Source organism: Cornus florida, unplaced genomic scaffold (genome assembly GCF_030987335.1).
Source record: "Cornus florida cultivar Cherokee Brave unplaced genomic scaffold, ASM3098733v1 CherokeeBrave_3.0.0_Hap2_Chr01, whole genome shotgun sequence".
NCBI lineage: Eukaryota > Viridiplantae > Streptophyta > Magnoliopsida > Cornales > Cornaceae > Cornus > Cornus florida.
In genome coordinates this window covers 34,101,137-34,123,606 of record NW_026775571.1, presented here as the reverse complement: position 1 = coordinate 34,123,606, position 22,470 = coordinate 34,101,137, and the positions used below count along the sequence as shown (strand labels likewise).

The window sequence follows — 22,470 nt, the reverse complement described above, 5'->3', positions numbered from 1 at the left end:
TAGGTTGAAGCTTAGAGGCCTTAGCAATGGAGTTTTACGGTTTACAGAGGCTGAACGGACGAAGAAGACGGCATCAGCACCAACTTAGCCGACTCAGTTGGAGACTGAGCCGACTAAGTTGGCAACTTAGCCGACTCAGTTGGAGACTGAGCCGACTAAGTTGGCAACTTAGCCGACTCAGTTGGAAACTGGGCCGACTAAGTTAGCAACTTAGCCAACTAAGTTAGGAACTTAGCCTGCTCAGTTGGCAATTGAGCCGACTAAGTTGGGCCGCGACCTGGAACTTAGTTTTAATTGCCCAGAATTGTTTTGGAACCTATTTTAAGTAATCTAAATGGGTTAAATGGACTTTGGGTGGTTCTAAAATGCATAATACACTTCTTATGCTTAAGAAATTTGACAATACGGATATGTAAATAAATTTTTATAAATTATTTAAAGGATGAATCAGTATAAAAGCATACAACTTAGTATACTGATAATGGATGGAAAGAATCAAATTGCTTAGCTTAATTTTGGGCAACATAATAGATTATAATAAGATTATAAATCTTATATTGGATGCATGATAGATCATTTTATGTTTAACGTTTGAACTATGCATGCTCTAGATGTTAATTGTTGGAATATCAAATTCTCTAGTGCAATTACATGAATTAATGCTGGGATTTATATTGCTGAAATTTTAAATACTTTTCTGCAATGATATGGATAATGGTTTGGATTGTAAATTACTATCTTATTATTATGTTTTGTAATTTACAGGGATATGGAGGATTGTATGCATCGGTATGGGACGGTGACATACTAGGGACGGTTTAGCTTAAAACGCTTAAACCTACCTTAATGGATTAAAGGATGGATTGAAAAATATTGAATCCAAATTGTGATTTAGTCAGATCAACTGCGACTAAGTTGAATGGCTTCCTGGATTAATGGATGGTAGTTAAGTCATATCAACTGAATAAGTTGAGTGACTAACTAGTTTGTATATTGTATGTCATCTCAATAAGTATTTGAATGATAACCCTGGTTTTGGACGGACTTTATATATATGTTTATGGTACCACGAGATAAGCTTGAGTCTCAGACTCGTTGGTTAGGGTGCGTATATGTAGTGGATGCGTAGCTGGTTAAAGTAGGTTGAGGTGTACCCTGTTAGGTCTAGGTACTCATGCCTACCTTTGGGTGTGTTTTCGCATGTTGCCTTCTATTCAGGTTGAGACCCCTACTGTAGTCCAGTGAATATCCCTTAGTATTGATATATATATGTATGGACTAGATAGATATTGTTGAACTATATAGGATGTATCTGCGTATCGGATTACTGCTTGGATCATAGTAGAATAGGACTTGCATGTGGGCCTGACCCACTCTTTATTTTTCAGGTGTCCGTCAGTTCCAGGGTTAGAGCTTGGACGTGCAGAGTAGATATAGATATTCATTCCTTCGACTACGTAGGAATCTTTTCTATGTTTAGCTTTAGATTCTATTTTAGATATTTTAGTTTCTATTGGGTTTTAATAAGGGGTTCACTGGATGGATTCCCGAGTTGTAAACTTATGGAGTTTTGGATTAACGGATTTAAATAATTATGTTTTGAGGATTTTTATTCTAGTTTCTTTCAGCTTATTATTTTTATTTCTTTAATTCAATTTGTATTCCGTGTTCGTTATAAATATTAATTGTTTGATATTTCCCTCGGGTTTGGGCCTGGGCCTAATCAACCCGTTTCTCGGATCTGAGGGGTATCACATCGGCTACCGACCCGATTTCCAACGTTATGGCTGTCAATCCGAACATGACCCCTTCTATCAGTAACCTTCCCAGCTCTGCTACTGTTGCCGCTCGGGAAAAGGCGAGAGGATAAAGGCCTCAGCCTGATAGTGCTCTCAGCATTGATGACATTCTTTTGTCACAAAGGGTTAGGCCCTCTGGGCCAAGTGTGTCCGTACCTCCTCTGACTAGGCCCCCTTTGACTAGGACTTCTGCCCTCTCTGGGCATATCTCTGTTAATGCCTTTACCTCTGTATCGGCACTATGGAACCCTCGCTTTATTCGAATGGATGGATCGTCTGTAAAGCTGGACGAGACCATGTTCAATGATGGTCAGACCGTTATGGCATACTACAGGAGCATGTGGACTCCTAAAGATATTGAGGTAGCCAAGGGTCTATCTCAGAATGAAGTGATCAGCCGATTCCCCTTGTCTGCCATGGAGGTAACTTTTGCCCCTCAGTCAATGAATCTTTACATAGTCTTTACATTTGATTACTTCTGATCACTTGCTCCACTTAATTAGTTATCGTGTATATCTCTACAGACCCTGTTTGGGATGATGGCCATGCAGAAGCAAGTTGAGCTGGGAAATGCCAAGGCTCGTAAGCTCTCTGACAACCTTAGTACAGCTAACAAGGAGAACAATGTTTTAGTTACTCAGAATGCCGAGCTGATGGTTCAGCTCAACAAAGTTGAGAAAGAGAGAGACGCTCTGAAAAAGGAGACAGACTCTCTTCAGGACGAAAAGGATGCTCTGCAACTTGAGAAGAGTATCCGGCATACTAAGCGAGAATCTCTTAAGACTGAGAAGGAAGAACTTCAGCGCCTTCTGAGTGATGAGCAATCCGCTCGGATGGCCTTTGAGAAAAGAGCTCTAGACGAGCATGATGCTTTACTCAACACCATCAGTAAGGTAAATGGTGGTATACTAGCTCTGCACGCTCAGTTTTCCAGGGTCGGGGCCCTCAGATATGCTCAGGGGTTCCGAGAGGGTTATACCGATTGTGTTCTAGCTGAAGGTCAAACCGGTTCTACCCCGGATGAGGTTGACAAAGAACTGGAGATTGATCCTCCGGGTGTTTATGCCGACCCAAACTCCACCCCTGCTGAGGGCATATTTGATGAATACCAAGAGATTGCCTCTTCCAAAATCACTCATACTCCCTCTACTGCTCAACATCTAGGAGTTCTTCCTCTGTCCACCGTGACTCCATCCGCCACTGCTGCTAAGGATGAGCCTCAGCAAAATGATTCTTCCAATGCTACTGAGGATAGAACTCAGCAGAATGATTCTGTCATTCAGCTTGATTCTCCTCCTCGTGAGGATGGAACCGCCAACAATGATGAGGGGATCATTCAGCACCATCAAGAAGCTGACGGGGCAAATGCTTCTAGTTAGAACCTTTCTGATATATCGACCTCCTTCCTTTTTGCACTTTTGTCATCTATATACCTCATTTTTTGTAACTCGAAAACTTCATTATTAATGAGATGGCTGACTTTTGGTTGAACTTTTGCTAAAAATCCCTTTACTTAATGATTTAATGCTATCTGATCTGATTTTTCTCTGTATGTCAGTGGGTTTCTCTCTGTATGTCAGTGGTTAGTGTTCGGCTAGTGTGCCACTTTGCCACATTTTTTTTTTTTCCTCAAGTTTTTGGCGTTCGGCTCACAGTGCAACTGCCACTTACTTTGCTGAAGTTGGCGCTAGGCTAGAATGCCACTTGCCACTTTCACTCTTGTACTTTTTGGCAAATTTTTGGCGTTCGGTTCATAGTGCCAGCTGCCACTTACTTTGCTGAGTGGTTAGCACTCGGCTAGAATGCCACTTGCCACTTTCACTCTTTTACTTTTTGGCAAGTTTTTGGCGTTCGGCTCATAGTGCCAGCTGCCACTTACTTTGCTGAATGGTTGGCGCTCGGCTAGAATGCCACTTGCCACTTTCACTCTTTTACTTTTTGGCAAGTTTTTGGCGTTCGGCTCATAGTGCCAGCTGCCACTTACTTTGCTGACTGGTTGGCGCTCGGCTAGAATGCCACTTGCCACTTTCACTCTTTTACTTTTTGGCAAGTTTTTGGTGTTCGGCTCATAGTGCCAGCTACCACTTACTTTGCTGAGTGGTTGGCATTCGGCTAGAATGCCACTTGTTACTTTCACTTTTTTACTTTTTGGCAAGTTTTTGGCGTTCGGCTCATAGTGCCAGCTACCACTTACTTTGCTGAGTGGTTGGCGCTTGGCTAGAATGCCACTTGCCACTTTCACTCTTTTACTTTTTGGCAAGTTTTTGGCGTTCGGCTCATAGGCCAGCTACCACTTACTTTGCTGAGTGGTTGGTGCTTGGCTAGAATGCCACTTGCCACTTTCACTCTTTTACTTTTTGGTAAGTTTTTGGCGTTCGGCTCATAGTGCCAACTGCCACTTACTTTGCTGAATGGTTAGCGCTCGGCTAGAATGCCACTTGCCACTTTCACTCTTTTACTTTTTGGCAAGTTTTTGGCGTTCGGCTCATAGTGCTAGCTACCACTTACTTTGTTGAGTGGTTGGCGCTCGGCTAAAATGCCACTTGCCACTTTCACTCTTTTACTTTTTAGCAAGTTTTTGGCGTTCGGCTCATAGTGCCAGCTGCCACTTACTTTGCTGAGTGGTTGGCGCTCGGCTACAATGCCACTTGCCATTTTCACTCTTTTACTTTTTGGCAAGTTTTTGGCGTTCGGCTCATAGTGCCAGCTGCCACTTACTTTGTTGTTTTCATACACTCAACTTTTCAGAAGAAGATAGCTTTTTATAAATTTCAGAATTCTGTACAACTGAAAATGAATAATACCAGAATTAAAACTTTAAACTTTCTACAGATAATACCTTTTTAAAGATGTAGCATTCCATGGCTTATTATCCAACCTTCCAGCCATGGTCTCTAGTATATATGCCCCCTTCCCTATGACTTCTACAATTCTGTATGGTCCTTCCCAAGGTGACATCATCTTTTTAACCATTCCTACCTTCTTCTTCAGAACCAGATCGCCAAGTGTGAAATCTCTGTGCTTCACCCTTTTGTTGTGGCTGCTAGCAAGTGTCTGCTGATAGGATGCAAGCCTTATTGCCGCAACATCTCTTTTTTCCTCTAACATATTAAGGTTAAATCTCAGCATTTTGTCATTCTGTTCCTGATTCCATGTTAAGTTTTTGACAGTTGGAACTAAATATTTAACCGGTATGACTGCCTCAGTTCTGTATGCCATGGCGAATGGGTTTTCCCTTGTCGGCCGTCTAGGGGTCGTTCTGTAAGCCCATAAGACGTTCGGGAGTTCGTCCAGCCACTTCCCTTTATGGTCTTCCAGTTTCTTCTTGATACAAGCGAAAATTGTTCTATTCATAATTTTTGCTTATCCATTGGCCTGGGGATGACTTACTATTGCCAACTTTTAGTTAATTCCATATTCTTCCAGCAATTCTCTGACTTGCTTGCTGTCGAGATTAGTCCCATTATCCATAACGATTGACGTCGGAACACCAAAACAGTAAATAATATTACTCCAGATGAAGGGTCTTACATGGGTTTGCGTTACACTCGGATATGGCTCTGTTTCCACCCATTTGGTAAAGTAATCTGTTGCCAACAATACATACTTGTTCTGAGCTCTTGCAGTTGGCAAAGGACCAACCACATCCATCCCCCATTGTGCGAAAGGCCATGGTGTGGCTATCACGTACAAGTCCTCAGGTGGTTGGGGGATTAATGGTCCGAACCTTTGGCACTTATCGCATCTTCTGGAGAATTCTTCCGCATCTCGTGACATGTTCGGCTAGAAGTACCCTTGCGTCATTACTTTGTGCACTAAAGATCTTCCCCTTGAATGATTTCCACACACACCTTCATGAATAGCCCGCAATATTTGCCGAGCCTCTGTGGGGGTAACGCACTTTAAGTACGGCCCAGAAAAAGACCTCCTGTATAACTGGTTATGCACTATAGTGTACTTTGCAGCGTTCGATTTGATTTTCCTAGCCTTATCTCTTTGCTCAGGCAGAGTACTGTCCCGAATATAAGTTATGATCGGATCAATCCAACTTGGCTTATATGGAATAACATTCACTTGCCAAGGATCTGGGCCCGAAGGTTCTTCAAAAATGGAGGGCTGGTTCAGTATTCCTACTGGAATCACCCTTGCCAATGTCTCTACAGAACCCGAGGCGCTACATGCTAGCCGATCGGCATCTTCGTTATGCTCTCTCGGTATTTGGATGAATTCAATTTTTTCAAAGTTTCTGACTTCTCGCATAATAGCAGAATGATATGCTTCCATCGTTTCATCTTTGGTTTTATATTCGCCATTCACCTGCCGGACAATTAACTGCGAGTCACTAAAGACGGTCAAATTCCTGACCTTCAGCTCTTTGGCGATCTTAAGTCCAGCTAGTAGTGCCTCATATTCTGCTTTTTGTTAGTGGCTTTGAATTCAAGCCAGAGCGCTTAACTTAGGGACATGCCTTCTGGTGTCTGCAATTTGACTCCAATGCCTGCCCCCATCTGATTTGAGGATCCATCGACAAAGAGTTTCCACAAGCAACCTCGAAGGTCTTCCTCCATGTCTTCTGAATCACATTCCAGTAAGAAATTTGCCACTGCTTCCCTTTGACTTCCGTTCTGGGTTCATATGTTATGTCAAATGAGCTTAACTCTATGGCCTACTTCGCCATCCTCCCTGAGAGGTCTGGCTTGTGCAGGATTATTCTGATAGGGAAAGTGGTTAGAACAATGATAGGATGGGATTCAAAATAATGCTTGAGCTTTCTTTTCGCATGTACTAGCGAGAGTATCACCCGTTCGGCCTTTGAATAACGTCGTTTGGCCTCAGTCATCGTTTTGCTAACATAGAACACTGGATATTGCTTTCCCTCTTTACAACGGATCAGAACGCCACTTGTTGCGATGCTAGATACCCCGAGGTATAAAAACAGTTTTTCTCCTGGTTTGGGAGCTGACAGGACCGGAAGGTTTTGCATATATTCTTTCAAACCAGTTAATGCTCGGCACTGTTCATCCCCCAAACTTGTCTCCCATGGCTTCGTATTGTGTCAAAAAATGGTTTGCAATGATCTGACAATTTGGAAATGAACCGGCTTAATGCAGCTATCCGACCCGTAAGTGCTTGCACTTCTTTGATTGTCTTCAGCTCGGCATTCTTAGTCAGAGCTTCTGTTTGGGCAGGGCTAGCTTCTATGCCTCTATGATTAACCACGTGTCCCAGGAACTGACCAGAACTCACGCCGAAGGAGCACTTGGTTGGATTGAGCTTCATTCCATATTGTCTCAACACATCAAATACGTCTTATAGATATTTTAGATGGTCAACTTTCTTCTTACTTTTTACTACCATGTCATCAATGTAGGCTTCCACAGTCTTCCTTATTTGATCCTTGAAAATTTTGCTAATAAGCCTTTGATAAGTTGCTCCGGCGTTCTTCAGTCCGAACGGCATAACTTTGTAGCAATAGGTCCCTCGTTCGGTAACGAAAGAAGTTTTCTCTTCGTCAGCAAGGTCCATGGGGATCTGATTATAACCTGAATAAGCATCTAAGAAGGTTAAACGCTCATACCCAGTAGTAGCATCCACCATTTGATTAATCTTGGGCAGCGAAAAGCTATCCTTCGGATAGGCTTTATTCAAATTGGTGAAGTCAATGCACACTCGCCATTTCCCATTCTTCCTCTGCACAACAACAACGTTTGACAACCAGTCGGGATATTACACTTCTCTTATGAATCCCGCATCAAGCAGCCTATCAACCTCCTCGGCTATGATCCGGTTACGTTCTGGAACAAACCTTCGCTGCTTCTGCTTTACAGGTCTTGCATTGGGATTAACGTTCAGGGAGTGACAGGATACCAAAGGGCTAATTCCAGGCATGTCTAAGTGACTCCATGCAAATACATCGGCATTGTGAGATAAGAAATCAATTAATTCCTGTTTTTCCCTCTCGGTGAGTCTTACTCCCGCTCGAGTAGTTCGCTCTGGCCTAAATTGATCGATCTGTACATCAATAAGGGGTTCTTCTGTCAAGTCCACTGGCTCATCCTCCCCATTCTACTTGGGTGGAGGCTTCTGTAATTGCTATTTCGGGCTCGCCGATCGGACAGGTGCTTTTCCTTTCCCAGCGGATTTCAGTGTCACTGAATAACATTCCTTAGCTGCAACTTGGTCCCCATGAATGTCAATCACCTTGGTGCCGTCTAGCCCCAAGTATCGCATTACTTGGTGCAGAGTGGAAGGAACACCTTGAACTCTGTGGGTCCACCATCTGCCCATCAGAAGGTTGTAAGAAGGATGGATCTCGACAACCACAAAGCTTTCCATCAGAACCCTCTCTGTAGTATGCACTGCTACTTCCACCATACCGATGGGCTCCGCTCTTTTTCCATCAAACCTTAGCAAAGGATTCCAAGTGGGCTTGAGCCGGTCTGGCTTGATCTCGAGCTGATCAAATGTGTCCCTCGGCATGACGTTCGCACTACTTCCAGGATCAATCAGAACTCTGCGTACCAAACATTCGGCCACTGTCAAACTGACGACTAACGGATCTTCATGAGGAATCTTAACGCATAACAAGTCAGTTCTGTCAAACTTGATTTGCGTTGATGCGTTCTGCTAATACAGAATGTTTACACTGCCTATCCTCCTCTTCATCTGTGCTTGGCGGAGGCGCGCTCTAAGCAGTTCTTCTGACTCTTGAGCCAGTTCGGGCTGACCATGAATCACATTGATTATGCGAACTGGTTGCAAGTTATGGGAGCTCGGCTTCTGATTCCTTTTTACTTGTTCTATTGGTCAGTTCTGTTCCACCGCCGTGCCTTGGATATAACTTGCGAACTCCCCTCTGGCTATCAGCATCTCTACCTGCCTCCTTAAGTTATTGCATTCATTAGTCTGATGGCCAAAGTCAGAATGGAAAGCACAATGCTTAGACTGGTCCCTCTAGTCGAAGGGCTGTCTAATAGGTAAAGGAGGTCGGAACTTATCTTTTTTTTCTTGGTACAGCTTTGCCAGTGTGACTTTCAGCGAAGTATCCAGCTCTTCCTCTCTGGGCCTCTTCTCAGCTTTCCAAGAGGTTTGACGCTGTGGCTAAGCCTGCTTTTGCCTAATTTTTGCTTTGGTTTTTTCTTCTGTTGTTATTATGGACATCTTCCGAGCGTTAGCTGTTTCTTCTTCTTCTAAGCGTACAAAACCATCAGTTTTTTAATTCAGCTCGTCCATGGTCTGTGGCGTGTTCACCACCAGACTTGTGTGGAACGGAGTCCCACGAATTATGGCCAGCTTGAATGCCTGAACCGCCGTGAACGGATGGCACTCGATCACCATGCTCTTGGTTAAATTGAATTTAGTAAGAAAAGCTTGGAGGCGTTCATCTTCATGTTGCCGCATCGTGAACAGACTGGAGACATCTTTTGCCGGGCACTTATTCCCATAGTACTGGTTGATGAACCGATCGCAAAAGCTTCGAAAACTATCAATCGAGCCCCTCGGTAAGTTTTTGAACCAATTGAGTGCTGGTCCAGCTAAGCTTGTTGGAAAACATCTGCACATTAAGGAGTCGTTCTCCGTGTTCAGAGCCATTTTCAATTGGATATGATATACATGATCGATTGGATCAGTCGTTCCATCAAACAAGATGAAAACTGGCATTGAGAATTTCCTCAGACTCAGAGCATTTAGAATTTCATCGGTAAACGGCGAGTCAACCGTCCGAGCTGCTGAATGAAGGGCCTCATTCTCTCTATGGAACCTTGCGGTAGCTCTCTGATCCGTAGATCTCCTTTCTGAGCTTCGGTAATCTAACGTAGCCATTGAAGGTCGATAGAGCGAATCGGACGATCTTTCCTCTATGTATTCCTTCCGCCAGATCGGTGTAGTTTTGTGATGTCCAAACTCCACAGCTTCTTCTCGGTTGAACCTCTTCTAATACGGATTAAAAGTCATTGCCTCGTTCCGCCTGATCTGCTCACGCCTTGGATCTAACTAAATTGAGCTTTCTCGATCATCAAAACGACGAGGATTTGGCGGCAAATCATCTGGCCTAACCTCCTTATGACGAGGATTTGTCAGATTGTTCTCATCCTCTTCACCTTGACACGCAACAACAGGATGCATAACCTCTTCACCCGCCGGAAGTGATTGCAGAATCGCCGGAGCTTCTTAGCGCTGCATCCCAGCTTTCAACTCTGCATTCTCTTTCCTGAGAACTTCGATCATGTTCATCAACTCATCAAGCTTCATCTGCTGGACATTCTCCACCGGATTGGAGCTCTCGCCTCCTATCATGATTTCGGAGCGAAGCAAAGGCATGAATCATAAGATCTTAATCAAATCTGAGCTTTACTGATGCAAATCTCGTCGGATCTGGACTCAAATTCACCCAATCGTGATCACAGTTCGCTATATATGAGCTTTTCTAGCTTTTAACTCATTGGATCTAGCTGCGATCAAGCAAATCTCAGCTGCGTAATTCCAACGCAAACACGTCAAAACCAACAGTAATCAAGAATTCCTTCAGAAAAAACTGCAATCTCTCCGATCTGGATTCAATTTCTAGAAATCTTTCTTCGTCTTCACGGATCAGTTTGAATTAACATGACATCGATCAAGCATAAATGAATGTTCTTCATCGTTTCCCACAGTCGGCGCCAATTGAAGATGCAAAGAATTAACTCTCTCTATTTTAACAGAGTCTCATTACATTTTCAACAAAAATTCCCCTTACATTCTCTCCCTCCTGCCTATTTATAGGCATTTACAAGTGCTATTAGCATGCTATAAGTGATTCCCTAAGTTGGGTCCCTCGACCTCAGGATTCATTCCTTACGGGCCTAGCTCTTCTCGGAAGATCCCATGCATTCGGCCCATTCCGCAACGTCATCGTATGGGCTGAATCCAGTTTCTCGGCCCGATCCTCTTCTCGTGAGTCATATCCGGCCCATGTCACTTCCGGAATCCTCAAAAATGTAGCATCCTTAATTTAAAAAAGAACAGTTGTGAAAAACATACCTATCTTTTTTCGAAATTACTCATCACATTAAGCTTTTTCTGCTGCCAACAAGTAAATCAAGAATTTGGAAAAAATAAAAAATAAAAAGTATTTTTATTCATGAGTTAAGCTAGCCTCCTAATAATAAGGATATATAACATATTAATAACAAGAATAACCATAAAGTCGTAAAAACAATCATGTCTTTATAAACCTTAAAACGCCAATTAAAGAAAGAAAAAGAACATGAATAGTAGTGAAAGTAACTAACCTTGAGTACTAAGAGGCATATTGCTAGATCACTAGAGCCAAAATGCCATAGGAATGATAGATCAAAAACATGGATAGTGAGCGAGATAGAGAGATCAAGCAGATAACGATAAATATAGAGATAAATCAGACCAATTTCTTACCAAAATGTAGAGAAAGAAAGAGATATAGAGAGATCAAGAGAGAAGGATAGAGAGAGAGTGCAAAATACATTGGAAATTTTAGGTTTAACAACTCAAACCTAACATTCAAAAACTAGAAAACTTACCAACCCAAACCCATATTAAAATTTTATGCTGAACACACTAACAAACATAAATTCAAGAAATATGATGAACTTAGCGAGTCAATTGAATATCGAAAAAACGAAATCTAGAGAGACCTTGCAAAGACGGAAAAAGAGTATCTGTCGGCCTCAACTGTACATATGTCAATGCATGCACAAATCAGGCACATTACTCCTACAAATGAGTTTCAAAATAATTTCAAATACATGATAAAAACAACAAATACAATGTAGCATCCTTAATAATTTTTTTTTAAAAGTTCTGAAAAACATACCTATCTTTTTTTTTAAATTACTCATCCCATTGAGATTTTTCTCCTGCCAACAAGTAAACCAAGAATTTGAAATATAAAAAAAAAAAAATTGAGTATTTTTATTCATGACTTAAGCTAGCCTCATAATAATAAAGATATATAACATATTAATAACAAGAATAACCAAACAGTCGAAAAAATAAACATTTCTTTATAAACCTTAAAACACCAATTAAACAAAGAAAAAGAATATGAATAGTAGTGAAAGTAACTACCTGAGTACTAAGAGGCATATTTATAGATCACTAGGGCCAAAATGCCACATGAATGATAGATCAAAGACAAAGATAGTGAGCGGCATAGAGAGATCAAACAGATGATGATATATAGAGAGAGATCTCTTACCAAAATGTAGAGAAAGAAAGGGAGATAGAGAGATCAAGAGAGAATGTGGGATAGAGAGAGAGTTAAATAGATTGAAAAACTTAGGTTTAACCAATCAAACTTACCATTGCGTCATCTCCCTCTCCCAATGTGATAATGATGGTAGAAGAAGGTTTGTTCAGCATGCCCATGTCTAATTAGCAAATAAAATCAGAATTAACATTACAAAATTTTAAAATTTAATGATTTATTACGTATTGAATTATATCTGAATATTTTGATACAAAAAGATAAGAATAATAAAAAATAAAAAATAAAAAATAAAAATAATCATACCTAAATGCAGGGCGGAGCCAATTTATGCTCAAATGGGGCCCCCTTGGCTTGGCCCCGCAACTATATTATTATAGTTATTTTCTTAATTTTTTACATATAAATGAAAATTTGTATATAATCCCTTCCTAAAATTATTTTAGTTCCTTAAATTTTCTTTAATTTTTCCTTATTTTCCTCTTTCTCTCTTAAAATTTCTTTAATTTCCTTAAAAATGTAAAATTTTCCTTCTGTTTTTTCTTTCTAAAGTTATTTCATTCTTCTTTCCTTTTTTCTTCTTGTTCTGCTACCTAAAATTCTTCTTCTTATTATTCTTATTTTCTTTTATTATTATTATTTTTTTGCACTATGCCCCTCCTAAATTAAAATCCTAGCTCTGTCCCTGTCTAAATGTAACAGGTCCGAGTTTATGATTATATCTCTGTATGTTCTTTAACTTCATAACTCGTGGAATATCTTTAATGAATTAAATCTGTCGATGATTTTTTTTAAAAAAAATAGTCAGGTTAGGTAATATCTTTAATGATTTTTAGTTTGATCATGACTCTTTACTAAATAAAAAATATACTTTTAGAATAGTAATTCCAATTAATATTGGCAGCCATATATCTTTAATGATTTTTTGTTTTGTTTGATTATACTCCCTATACCTTTAATAAATATAAAAATATACTTTTAGTATAGACAATGCCAATGAATATCCTCAGCAGCCAATTATCTTTAATGATTTTTTGTTTGATTATGACTCTTTAATATATATATATAAACAACCAAAGACTTCCAGTGAATTGTCTTCTTTCTCTGAGATTCAAAGACTCCAGAACCTCCTGGAGTGTGGCTGCTGATTGGAGACTACCAAGTGTGGTCATTGATAACAATAGTGCTACTGCTCTGCGTGTTGTGCTCTCCTGTGTTTTGGTTTCCTCTATGTTCTTGTATGGAGGCCGGATCCTTTTTGCCTTGAGGGCTTCTGTTTAGGCCTTAGTGCCTTTTAATTATTGTTTGTTTTGGGCTGCCTTTTTTGGGTAGCCTTGTATTGTTTGTCTTTATTTTGAATAAATTGATTGATTTACTCAAAAAAAAAAAAAAAAAAAAGAAAAAAAATGAATGACCACACTCCCTTATTTGTTACATAAATAACCAATTAAAAATCATAGGTGTAGTAATTTGCTGCAACTATTCCGTTAAAAAATTATTTTTTATCTAAAAAAGAGAGAAAAAAAATTAGACTACTAACAAAATTCCAAAAACAATTACTTAAGAGTAACTCCAATAAGTCTCTAAAAATTGGCTATACGAATTTGCCACATCAACATTTTTCAAGAGTCACGTCAGCATTTTCAAGAAACACGTCAGCGTTTTAGAGTCTCCAAATTTTAGCTATCACATGTACTCCAATGGTGCATTTTCGCTCTTAATATTTTTTAAATTTTTAATAAATAATATTTTTCTTAACGACTATATTTCTAATGGCTATGTTTTTCATCTTATATAAACAATCATTTATTCATCTCATCATCATTATATTCATCTTTATCATTCTAGCAAAATATCAAATCACATCTCCTTCAATCTCAAAATTCCAATGGTTTCCTCATCACAATTTTTTCCTTAGTCAGGCTCTAATTCTTCCTCTTCCTCTTCATCTAATAACCCTATTGACGCATTGATTCAACATAATCAAGACGTCTTTAGTTCAATTTGAATTCAGTGAACCTAGAGATAGTAGAGCAAGCCTTTAAACTGCGTAAGAGGCGGTACATTCATCGTGATCGAGAGGGAAGCCACCGTCAACTAATGAATGACTACTTTGGTGAGAATTACACATATCCACCGGAATACTTACATAGACGATTCAGGATGTGACGAGAACTATTTCTTCAAATCCTAAATGATGTCAAAGCTTATAACGACTACTTCGTTCAAAAAAGGGATGCAATAGGTCCTTTGGGATTGTCTTCTATACAAAAGATGACAACTGCAATACGTATACTCGCATGTGGTTGTGCAGTTGATCATTGTGACGAGAATATTAAAATCGGTAAGAGCACTACCATTGAAACCCTGATGACATTTTGTAAGGCTATTGTTGGTGTGTATAGGAAATAGTACATGTACTCACCCAACGAAGCCGACATAGCACGACTTCTTTGAGAAGAGGAGGAAAGAGGATTTTCGGGTATGCTCGGTTCTATCAACTGTATGCACTGGGAGTAGAAGAATTGTCCGGTATCGTGGCATGGTACGCACAAAGGACACTCTCATACGCTTACGCTCATATTGGAGGTGGTTGTCTCAAAAGATTTGTGGATCTGGCATACATTCTTTGGAATGCCGGGTTCACACAGTGACATTATTGTGCTGGATCATTCTCCGGTATTCAACAGTATCGTCACTGGCCAAATTCCTCTGGTTAATTTCGTTGTGAACGACCATTATCATAGAATGGGGTATTACCTATCTGATGGTATATATCCTAAGTGGGCAACTTTGATGCAAATCATCCCACACCCAACTACAACAAAAGAAAAACTTTTTGCTCAGAAACAAGAGGCCTACAGGAAAGATGTAGAACGAGCTTTTAAAGTCTTGTAGATTAAGTGGGTAATAACGCAACGACCAATGCATTTTTGGGATAAAGGAGATTTATACCTTATAATGAAAACGTGCATCATTCTTCACAACATGATCATTGAAGATGAGGGTCATGCCAATGTTGGAAGATGGACTCCGCCACCAGAAGAGACAATCTTGGTTCCCTCTTTAATTCAAAATCCAGTGGTCTCAGTGAGACACATCTACTCTTGTCAAGTCGAAATTCACAACAAAGAGGCAAACACGCGGTTGATGAAAGATTTAATTGAAAATTTGTGGAACTGCTTTAGTGAAGAAAACGTTTAATTTATGTTGCATTTTTAATTTTTAAATTGTTATAAAGTTTATGTAATGGAATATTTATTGTATAATGTTTTATTTTGAAATAAATAATAAAATTTTTTGTTGATTAAATTATTTAGCCAATATGTTTGAAATATTGTAAACAAGACGATATCTAATATCATTTAATTTATTAATTTATAGAGGTGAAAACACGGACACATTTTTTTAAATAAAAAAATCATATTTTAAAATAAATTTCAATTTGTTAGGGAAAAAACATCAAAAAAAATTTGTTTGGTTAGCCAATACAACCGTTAAGGCACTGCTTGGGTCAGCTGAACAGTGCCTAAAATGACTATAATGTCAATAGGAACATTGAAAATTTTGAAAAGGCAAAAAAAAAAAAAAAAAAAATACTTTTTCTAATTTAAAATTTTTTTTTTTTTTTTTGTCCAAAAAAGCCTTTAAGGCACTGTTTGTGTCAGCCAAACAGTGCCTTAATGTCTCTTTAGATCAATTATGTTGAGGAAATAAAAAAAAAAAAAAGAAAAAAAAAAGAGAGGCCAAAATAACCCAAAAATTTGATTTTTAGGTAATATTTCAGTAGAACACGCCATTCAAAACAGTAGTCTGGGCTAAGTTACAGTAAATTGGGCCACAATTAAAATATATATATATATGCAGGCCTGCGATCTCTAACAGGGTCACCAGAAACGGCGACCCATTCCCCAATCCAAATGACGTGGCCCAATTTTGACGACCCACAATGGAGCAGATTGGGTTGCCAAAATGAGTCCAAATCGCTTAAAAGGCCACCATTGGACTTGCTCTAACATCCTTAAAAAAAAAAAAAAAAAAAAAAAAGCCTACAATGATCGAACCTAGCTGAGAAACGGTAAATATGATCATTGGCCAGATTTCACAAAAATAATAATAATAATAAATAAAATAAAAAACCGATTAGACCACTAACAAAATTTCAAAAAAATAAAAGAAATTCCTATCATTGAAAACACACAAAAACAAAACCTACAATGATGTAACCTAGCCCAGAAAAGTGTAAGATCTCTTATATTGCTAAACACTTGCTCCCAAAAAAAAAGCATAAATATCATTGAAATGAGCTTATGAGACAATCTTGGCAGAATCCATAGATATCAACACAAAACCGGTCGCTGTTTAGGAGAAAAACTGCACCAATGATACTACGAACCCGTGTCATTAATTAATTATATTATGTTAAGAAAAAGTATGATTATTTAAAGAGTCCGAAACATTCATTATGTTACATTAAAATTTGATCTCCATGACCCGTCGAGCCTTCATTTAAGTATGGGCCTATAACGAAGTCCACAAGGCCAATAAATTGGAAGTCCGAGATCAACAACCCAACTATAGGCCCATAAATTGGAACTTGTAGTTCAGCGAGTGTAGATCCACAGAGGAAGAGAAAGAGAGATTCATTTAGTTTCACAGGAATAATTTTCTATTCTCAAGAGATTTGAATAAAAGACTAAAATTTTCAAACACGTTTTTTTTTAAAAAATTATAAAAAAATAAAATAAGAAACCTAATTACTAAAAAATACAAGTAAAAATTCGATAAAAACTTTCCGGTCCTACATCACCTATGTATCCGTAAATATCACATATACCTATTAAAAAACAATATCAAGGAGGAATAAAAATCAACAACTAATTGCTGCACTACTTCTTAAGTACTGTTGTGATCTTATCTTTAGTTTAATTACAATGTATTAATTAATTCTTGTCATTATTGATGGATTATAGAATATTATCACCAAAAATCTCCAAAAAGAATTGATCCATCTCTCTTTATTCTCGAAACCTATGTAATTGGTCTAATTCCACCATCTCATAATAAAGTTGGGCATAAACCTCTGTAATATTAGATCTGCTAATCATTCTCTTTTAGCTTTAATCTTATTCCCTCAAAATTTTGGTAGAAGAGGACAATAACCACAACAAAAGACCTTTTTAGTTACGTTTCTGACAATAGTGCCCCTCTCTCTCTATCATGAATTACTTATTAACCATGTTTTTTTCTTCCCTTGTTTTTTTTTTTTTTTTAGTTAACCTCGGTTTGGAGATTTCTACTTTACTAATTCCCGAGGATTTAAGAAGGACGCCTTCTCATCCAGACCGGATAAGTCGCTAAGTATATAAGCGGAGGGTGGCCCCAAGTAATTGTAAACTCCTAATGAGAATCGAACCTCAAACCTAATATTAGGTAGCACCAAAAGTCAAGTGATTTTACCACTAAACCAACCCCTTAGGAAAGAGTATTTGTTTATTATTATTATTATTATTATTTAATTTTGATATAAAAAAAAAAAAAACAAAAAATTGACTCCACATCCCTCTATTTTGAAAGGTGAAAATGTATAACTAAATTACAATTCTTGGTGTTTGATAAAGGAATTTAATCATTCACAATCCTGCCAACTCCACGGGCTAGAGAGAGAAGCTTATGTGATTCTTTTATTTCTTCTAAGCTTTCAAAGACGAATAGATATTGGTTGGGTTAGAGAGAAAAGCTTATGTGATTCTTTAATTTCTTTTAAACTTTTACAGATGAATAAATATTGGGTGAATTTGACGCATCGTATATTGAACTACTCTAAACTCGTGTCGTGCACATGCAAGCACTTCTTGTGCGCTTTTAGTCATTTAGTAATTCCTACCTTCAAAATAGAAGTCTAGATGGGAATGAGTGGTCGGAAATCATGTCTCTCGACACTTGTATAGACAATAGTTGTTCCAACTTTCTTTCAGTCGGGCTAAACAAAAATGTCTCTGTGCTACCGAAACTTGCATTGACAAAACAAAATGGAAATAAAATATAATAGTTGATAATAAAAAATAATAATATTATTATTATTTTTATTATTAATTAATTAAATAAAGAGAAAAGTGAGGTGAATAGTCAAAATAGTTAGGCAAAATGCACTTTAGGATAACCTCACAATGGTCGTCTAATTATCAGTAAAAAGTGACCACAGTCTGAACGGGCCGAGAATTGAGAGTCAATTTCTTATTTGCCCCCACCCACACCACACAGTTTTCTTAAATTCTCCCAACCACACATGCTTTGGGAAAAAGACATTCAACCTTTACTATGCAATATGCATTTCTTAAACAAGTATCCATCTTCATTCCATCAACATATTCAACTCTTACTTTTTCTTCGTATTTTGTTCATCTTCGTATTTCAATTGATACATACCTTACCGACAATATATATATATATATATATACACACACACATATATATAACCACATTTCTCTCTTCATTCTTTACGATAATAACAATACATACTTGTGTGTACTATATATTTAAAACTTCTATAATGTTAGATTTGTAGTTTGAAATTTGTGTGCGAAAATTAATTTCCTTTTAGTTTGGGACTTTTCAAATGGCCATGAGTTGGAAGGAAGTTGATTTTCACTAGGACTCTTCTATTTTAGAGATGGAAATTGTTTTGGTAACTCATGTGGGTTGCACAATGCGAAATAAATTGTGGAATATAATTTGAAAAATACTTTAAAAGAGGGTAAATAAGTGTAACTTGTTCCCTTACCCAATTTTTTGCTTAAATTATATTTACCGAATTTAATGTAAATTAACCAATCCACAAAGTAAAAATAAATGCAAGTAAAGTAAGGTAGAGTTAGATAACACCAAGGTTTTAGTGAAGAAACCTAGTTGAAAAAAATCATCCAAACAATAGAACAATCTCATAGAATGTCACGCAATCTTAAAAATATCCACTATAGTTGAAGCAAAATACAATGAATTTCGACTTAGACTCATACCTTTTCACTTTACCAAGAACCAATCGCTGAACATTTTCAGCTTTATGACTCCCCCGTCCAACAACACTTGACTTCAGGCTTACTCCGTTGATCCCTGTAAAAAGATTGTTGGTACATCAACAACACTTTAAAAATGTTTTGACCCTTTCAAAGTGTGATATCTTTTTCCTTTTTTTCAAATCTGAATTTTTGAAGTAGAAATTAAAAAATGTTTTGATGATCAGTAGCAAAAGATCTTCAATGAGAACGAGCCCTGATCACATAGAGAACCACATCCTAAATCACTAGTGTGTGTAGTATGAGTATTCTTAAATTGAAAAATAAACAATCTCTGCAAAATCTCTCTAAGGCTCTCTTAGGGTTTGAAAACATTAATATTGAAAGCGGTAATGATTTGAGAGTATAAGATATATTTATAGATGTTTAAAATACCTTAAAACCCCTTAGAAAGGTTAGCAATTTCGTGCAAAGACATTCCTCTAAAACCCAATCAGAAAACTAATCAAATCTATGTCTTAATTGAGAAGAACTTTCTTTTTTGGTTCGAGAAAACACAACCGATTCTGATTTTGAAGAACACCAGTTGCAATTTTATTCAGAGCTATTTGTTTTCCTTCTGAGAAAAATAACCGATTGTAATTTAAAACACCACCGGTTCTGTTTTTCGTAAGAGTAAAAATAAACAAGTTTTGACTCTAAAATCTCTAGCCTTCAATATAAAACATAACCTAAGTGTATTCTCACTACACTTATTTGTCTAAGTGTTCTCTTGATGGTCATGAAGTAAGATGACACTTGTTGTTCCACTTCACTTACATGTCTAAGTGTTCTCTTAATGATCACGAAATAAAATAGCACTTGTTGTTCTGCTTCCGTCCTTGAGATTAAAATAAAACAAATATTACAACTCGATCATACTTGTTTTGACACTGGAACGTGCCAGTTACATTTTTATACTTCACGATTCGTTATAGGCAAGTTGTGAAATTCTTGTCCAACAAGAATTTGGTACTTGAAGACTCTATAAATAGAGATGTGTTTGGATAGAGATAGAAATAAAGAAAATATGCAAGGTCTTAATTGAAAAGGTTAGGGTTGTGAGGCGAGGGGAGAGTATATGTAATTCTGGTGGATATAGCCTAAGAAAAAAGGGGTTATGGTGTTCTTAGCTCGGAAAAGAACATAGAGGGATTCTGTATTTTTAGCCCGACAAATAACAAAAAGGGGTTCTAGTATTCTTAGCTTGGAAAAGAACAAAATAGTGCAAAAAGAAAAGAGTGAAAGAATGTGTGGGAGTTTGACATATATGGTTGTATATTTTCTTCCTTAATACATAATAGTGAAATCTTTCTCTCCATGGACATAGCCCCAGAGTTAGGTGAACCATGTAAAATACTATGTTATGAATTGATGTATGTGTATGATTATTATCTCCATATATGCTTAATTGTGTGATGATGTGATAATGATGCTTCCGTTGTGTATGATAAAAAAGGGATTTAGTTCTCAACAACAATTGGCTAAGAGCTAATTGGAGGGAGTTAAGCTAATTGGAGGGAGTTAGTATCTCTAACAACTAGTATCAGAGTCAATGGTGGGTCAGAGCATGTGGTTGGACTTGAAGATCAGAGCAGAAGGTTAATGTGAAGTTTGTGATAGCAGAGATTGATTGTGGATGCTTTGGAGATTCAATCTGAGTTTGATGATGACATAAAGAAGATAGATGGTGTGAAGACACAAACCTATAAGGAACAAATCTTGGGACAACCTAAATAGTGGATGCTAGTTTTCAAAATGGGGCGAGTATGGTATGAATAATTTGAAGAGAAGGTTTTGCTGCTTTGAGCTAGAAAAATGGCGAGTAAAAGTATTATTGGTGAGTTGCCATGCATGAGCAATTATAAACCAATGGGAAGGAAGGAAAGAATAAGAGTTTTGGTTTGAGGTTGAGAGATCTTCAGTCGAAATAGAGTAATGGAGGAGCACGTGAAGACAAAATTCAAGCCAATGTGGAGATTGTTGGGCTTGTTGATTGAAATTCATGTGCGGGAATTGGCTTCCTTTTCTGGCAATTTGGGGCTTTCTAAAAAGCCTAGACTTGTGGAGGAATTTGTTTATCACTAAGATTCTTCTATTTTAGAGTTTAAAATTGTTTTGGTAACTCCTTATAGGAAAGTTGCGGAATTTTTTTCCAACAAGGATTTAGTAATTGAAGTCTCTATAAATACGGAAGATTTTAGATAGAGAAAGAGATTGAAAAGATATAAGGGACTAAAAAGGTGAGTGGTGTGAGGATATGGAAGAGTATTTGTAATTCATGTGGAACATAAGCGTGAAAGAGTGTGTGGGTTTTGACATCTATGGTTATGTATTCTCTTTCTCGATACATAATAGTGAAATCTCTCTCCCTATGGACATAGCCCTAGAATTGTGTGAATCATATAAAATATTGTGTTGGGCGTTAATGTGTATGATTGTTATCTCTATAAATGCTTGTGTGATGATGATGTTTCCTTTGTGTATGGTGAATGAGAGATTTAATTCTCAACAAAAATTGGCCAAGAGTTAATTGAAGGGTGTTAATATCCCTAATACATATTAAGTGTACATTATATATATATTATGATTTATATATATATATATGTGAATCCATATATATTCTGTTGTCATTAACTCCCACAATACTCTTGGAGAGACTCAAACTAGATCTCTACCTTTTGTGAGATATAAATTTGTAATGTTGGCAAATTTCGGAGTCAAAACTTGATGATCAAGTTGTATTATTGTTTTTATTGAGCCTCGGTCTTTTGGACCTGAAGTGCAAGTGTCTCTTATCGTTGAATCTGTTGAGAACATCATTTAGAACAAGTATGTGAGTGAGGAACACTAGTGAGTCTTTTTAAAGTTAGGTAGAAGAACAGAGGTTAGAATCAGCTTTCAGCGAAGTTCAAATGGTTGTACTTCACCCTCCATCTAGTTGTACTTTACTCTTCAACTGGTTTCCCTTCCAACGAAAGAACTGTTCTCTGGAAAATTCCAACCAGTTGCACTCCAATGTCCAACCATGTGCACTTTCCTGAATGTGCAAAAAATTATATTTTTTTGTAACTTTTTAGTTTTCAGTTTTTACCCAAACTTGTAGAGCAGTCCCTACATGATTTTAAAAGCTCTTTTTACTTGTTATAAAGATTCTCAGATATATCTATAAATAACATCTTTATCAAACCCTAATAAAGAGATTGATGGCTTAAATTGGAAAATCAAAGTTTTTATCCTTTACATAAATATTGAAGCTTTTTGAGATTTTTTTTAGAGAAGTCTAATTGTATGTTTTTTAGAGCACATACTTAAACATGAGATTGATTGGGGTAATGTTATTCTTTAAAGTTTACATCAGATTACAAGTTGATCAAAACAATAGATTTTC

At 37.6% G+C, this 22,470-nt stretch overlaps 1 protein-coding gene across 1 annotated transcript; it reads right to left on the bottom strand.

Annotated features, from left to right (window-relative positions):
- Positions 1 to 7,892: 7,892 nt before the first annotated feature.
- Positions 7,893 to 8,279, bottom strand: LOC132270645 (uncharacterized). The gene has a single exon (XM_059771828.1). It carries the CDS (start codon positions 8,277 to 8,279, stop codon positions 7,893 to 7,895), a length of 387 nt encoding a protein of 128 aa, XP_059627811.1.
- Between the last annotated feature and the right edge of the window lie 14,191 nt (positions 8,280 to 22,470).

What these genes read in the sequence shown, in the direction of transcription:
- LOC132270645 (XM_059771828.1), bottom strand. Translation starts at nt 8,279, where the DNA reads ATGCCGAGGGACACATTTGATCAGCTCGAGATCAAGCCAGACCGGCTC.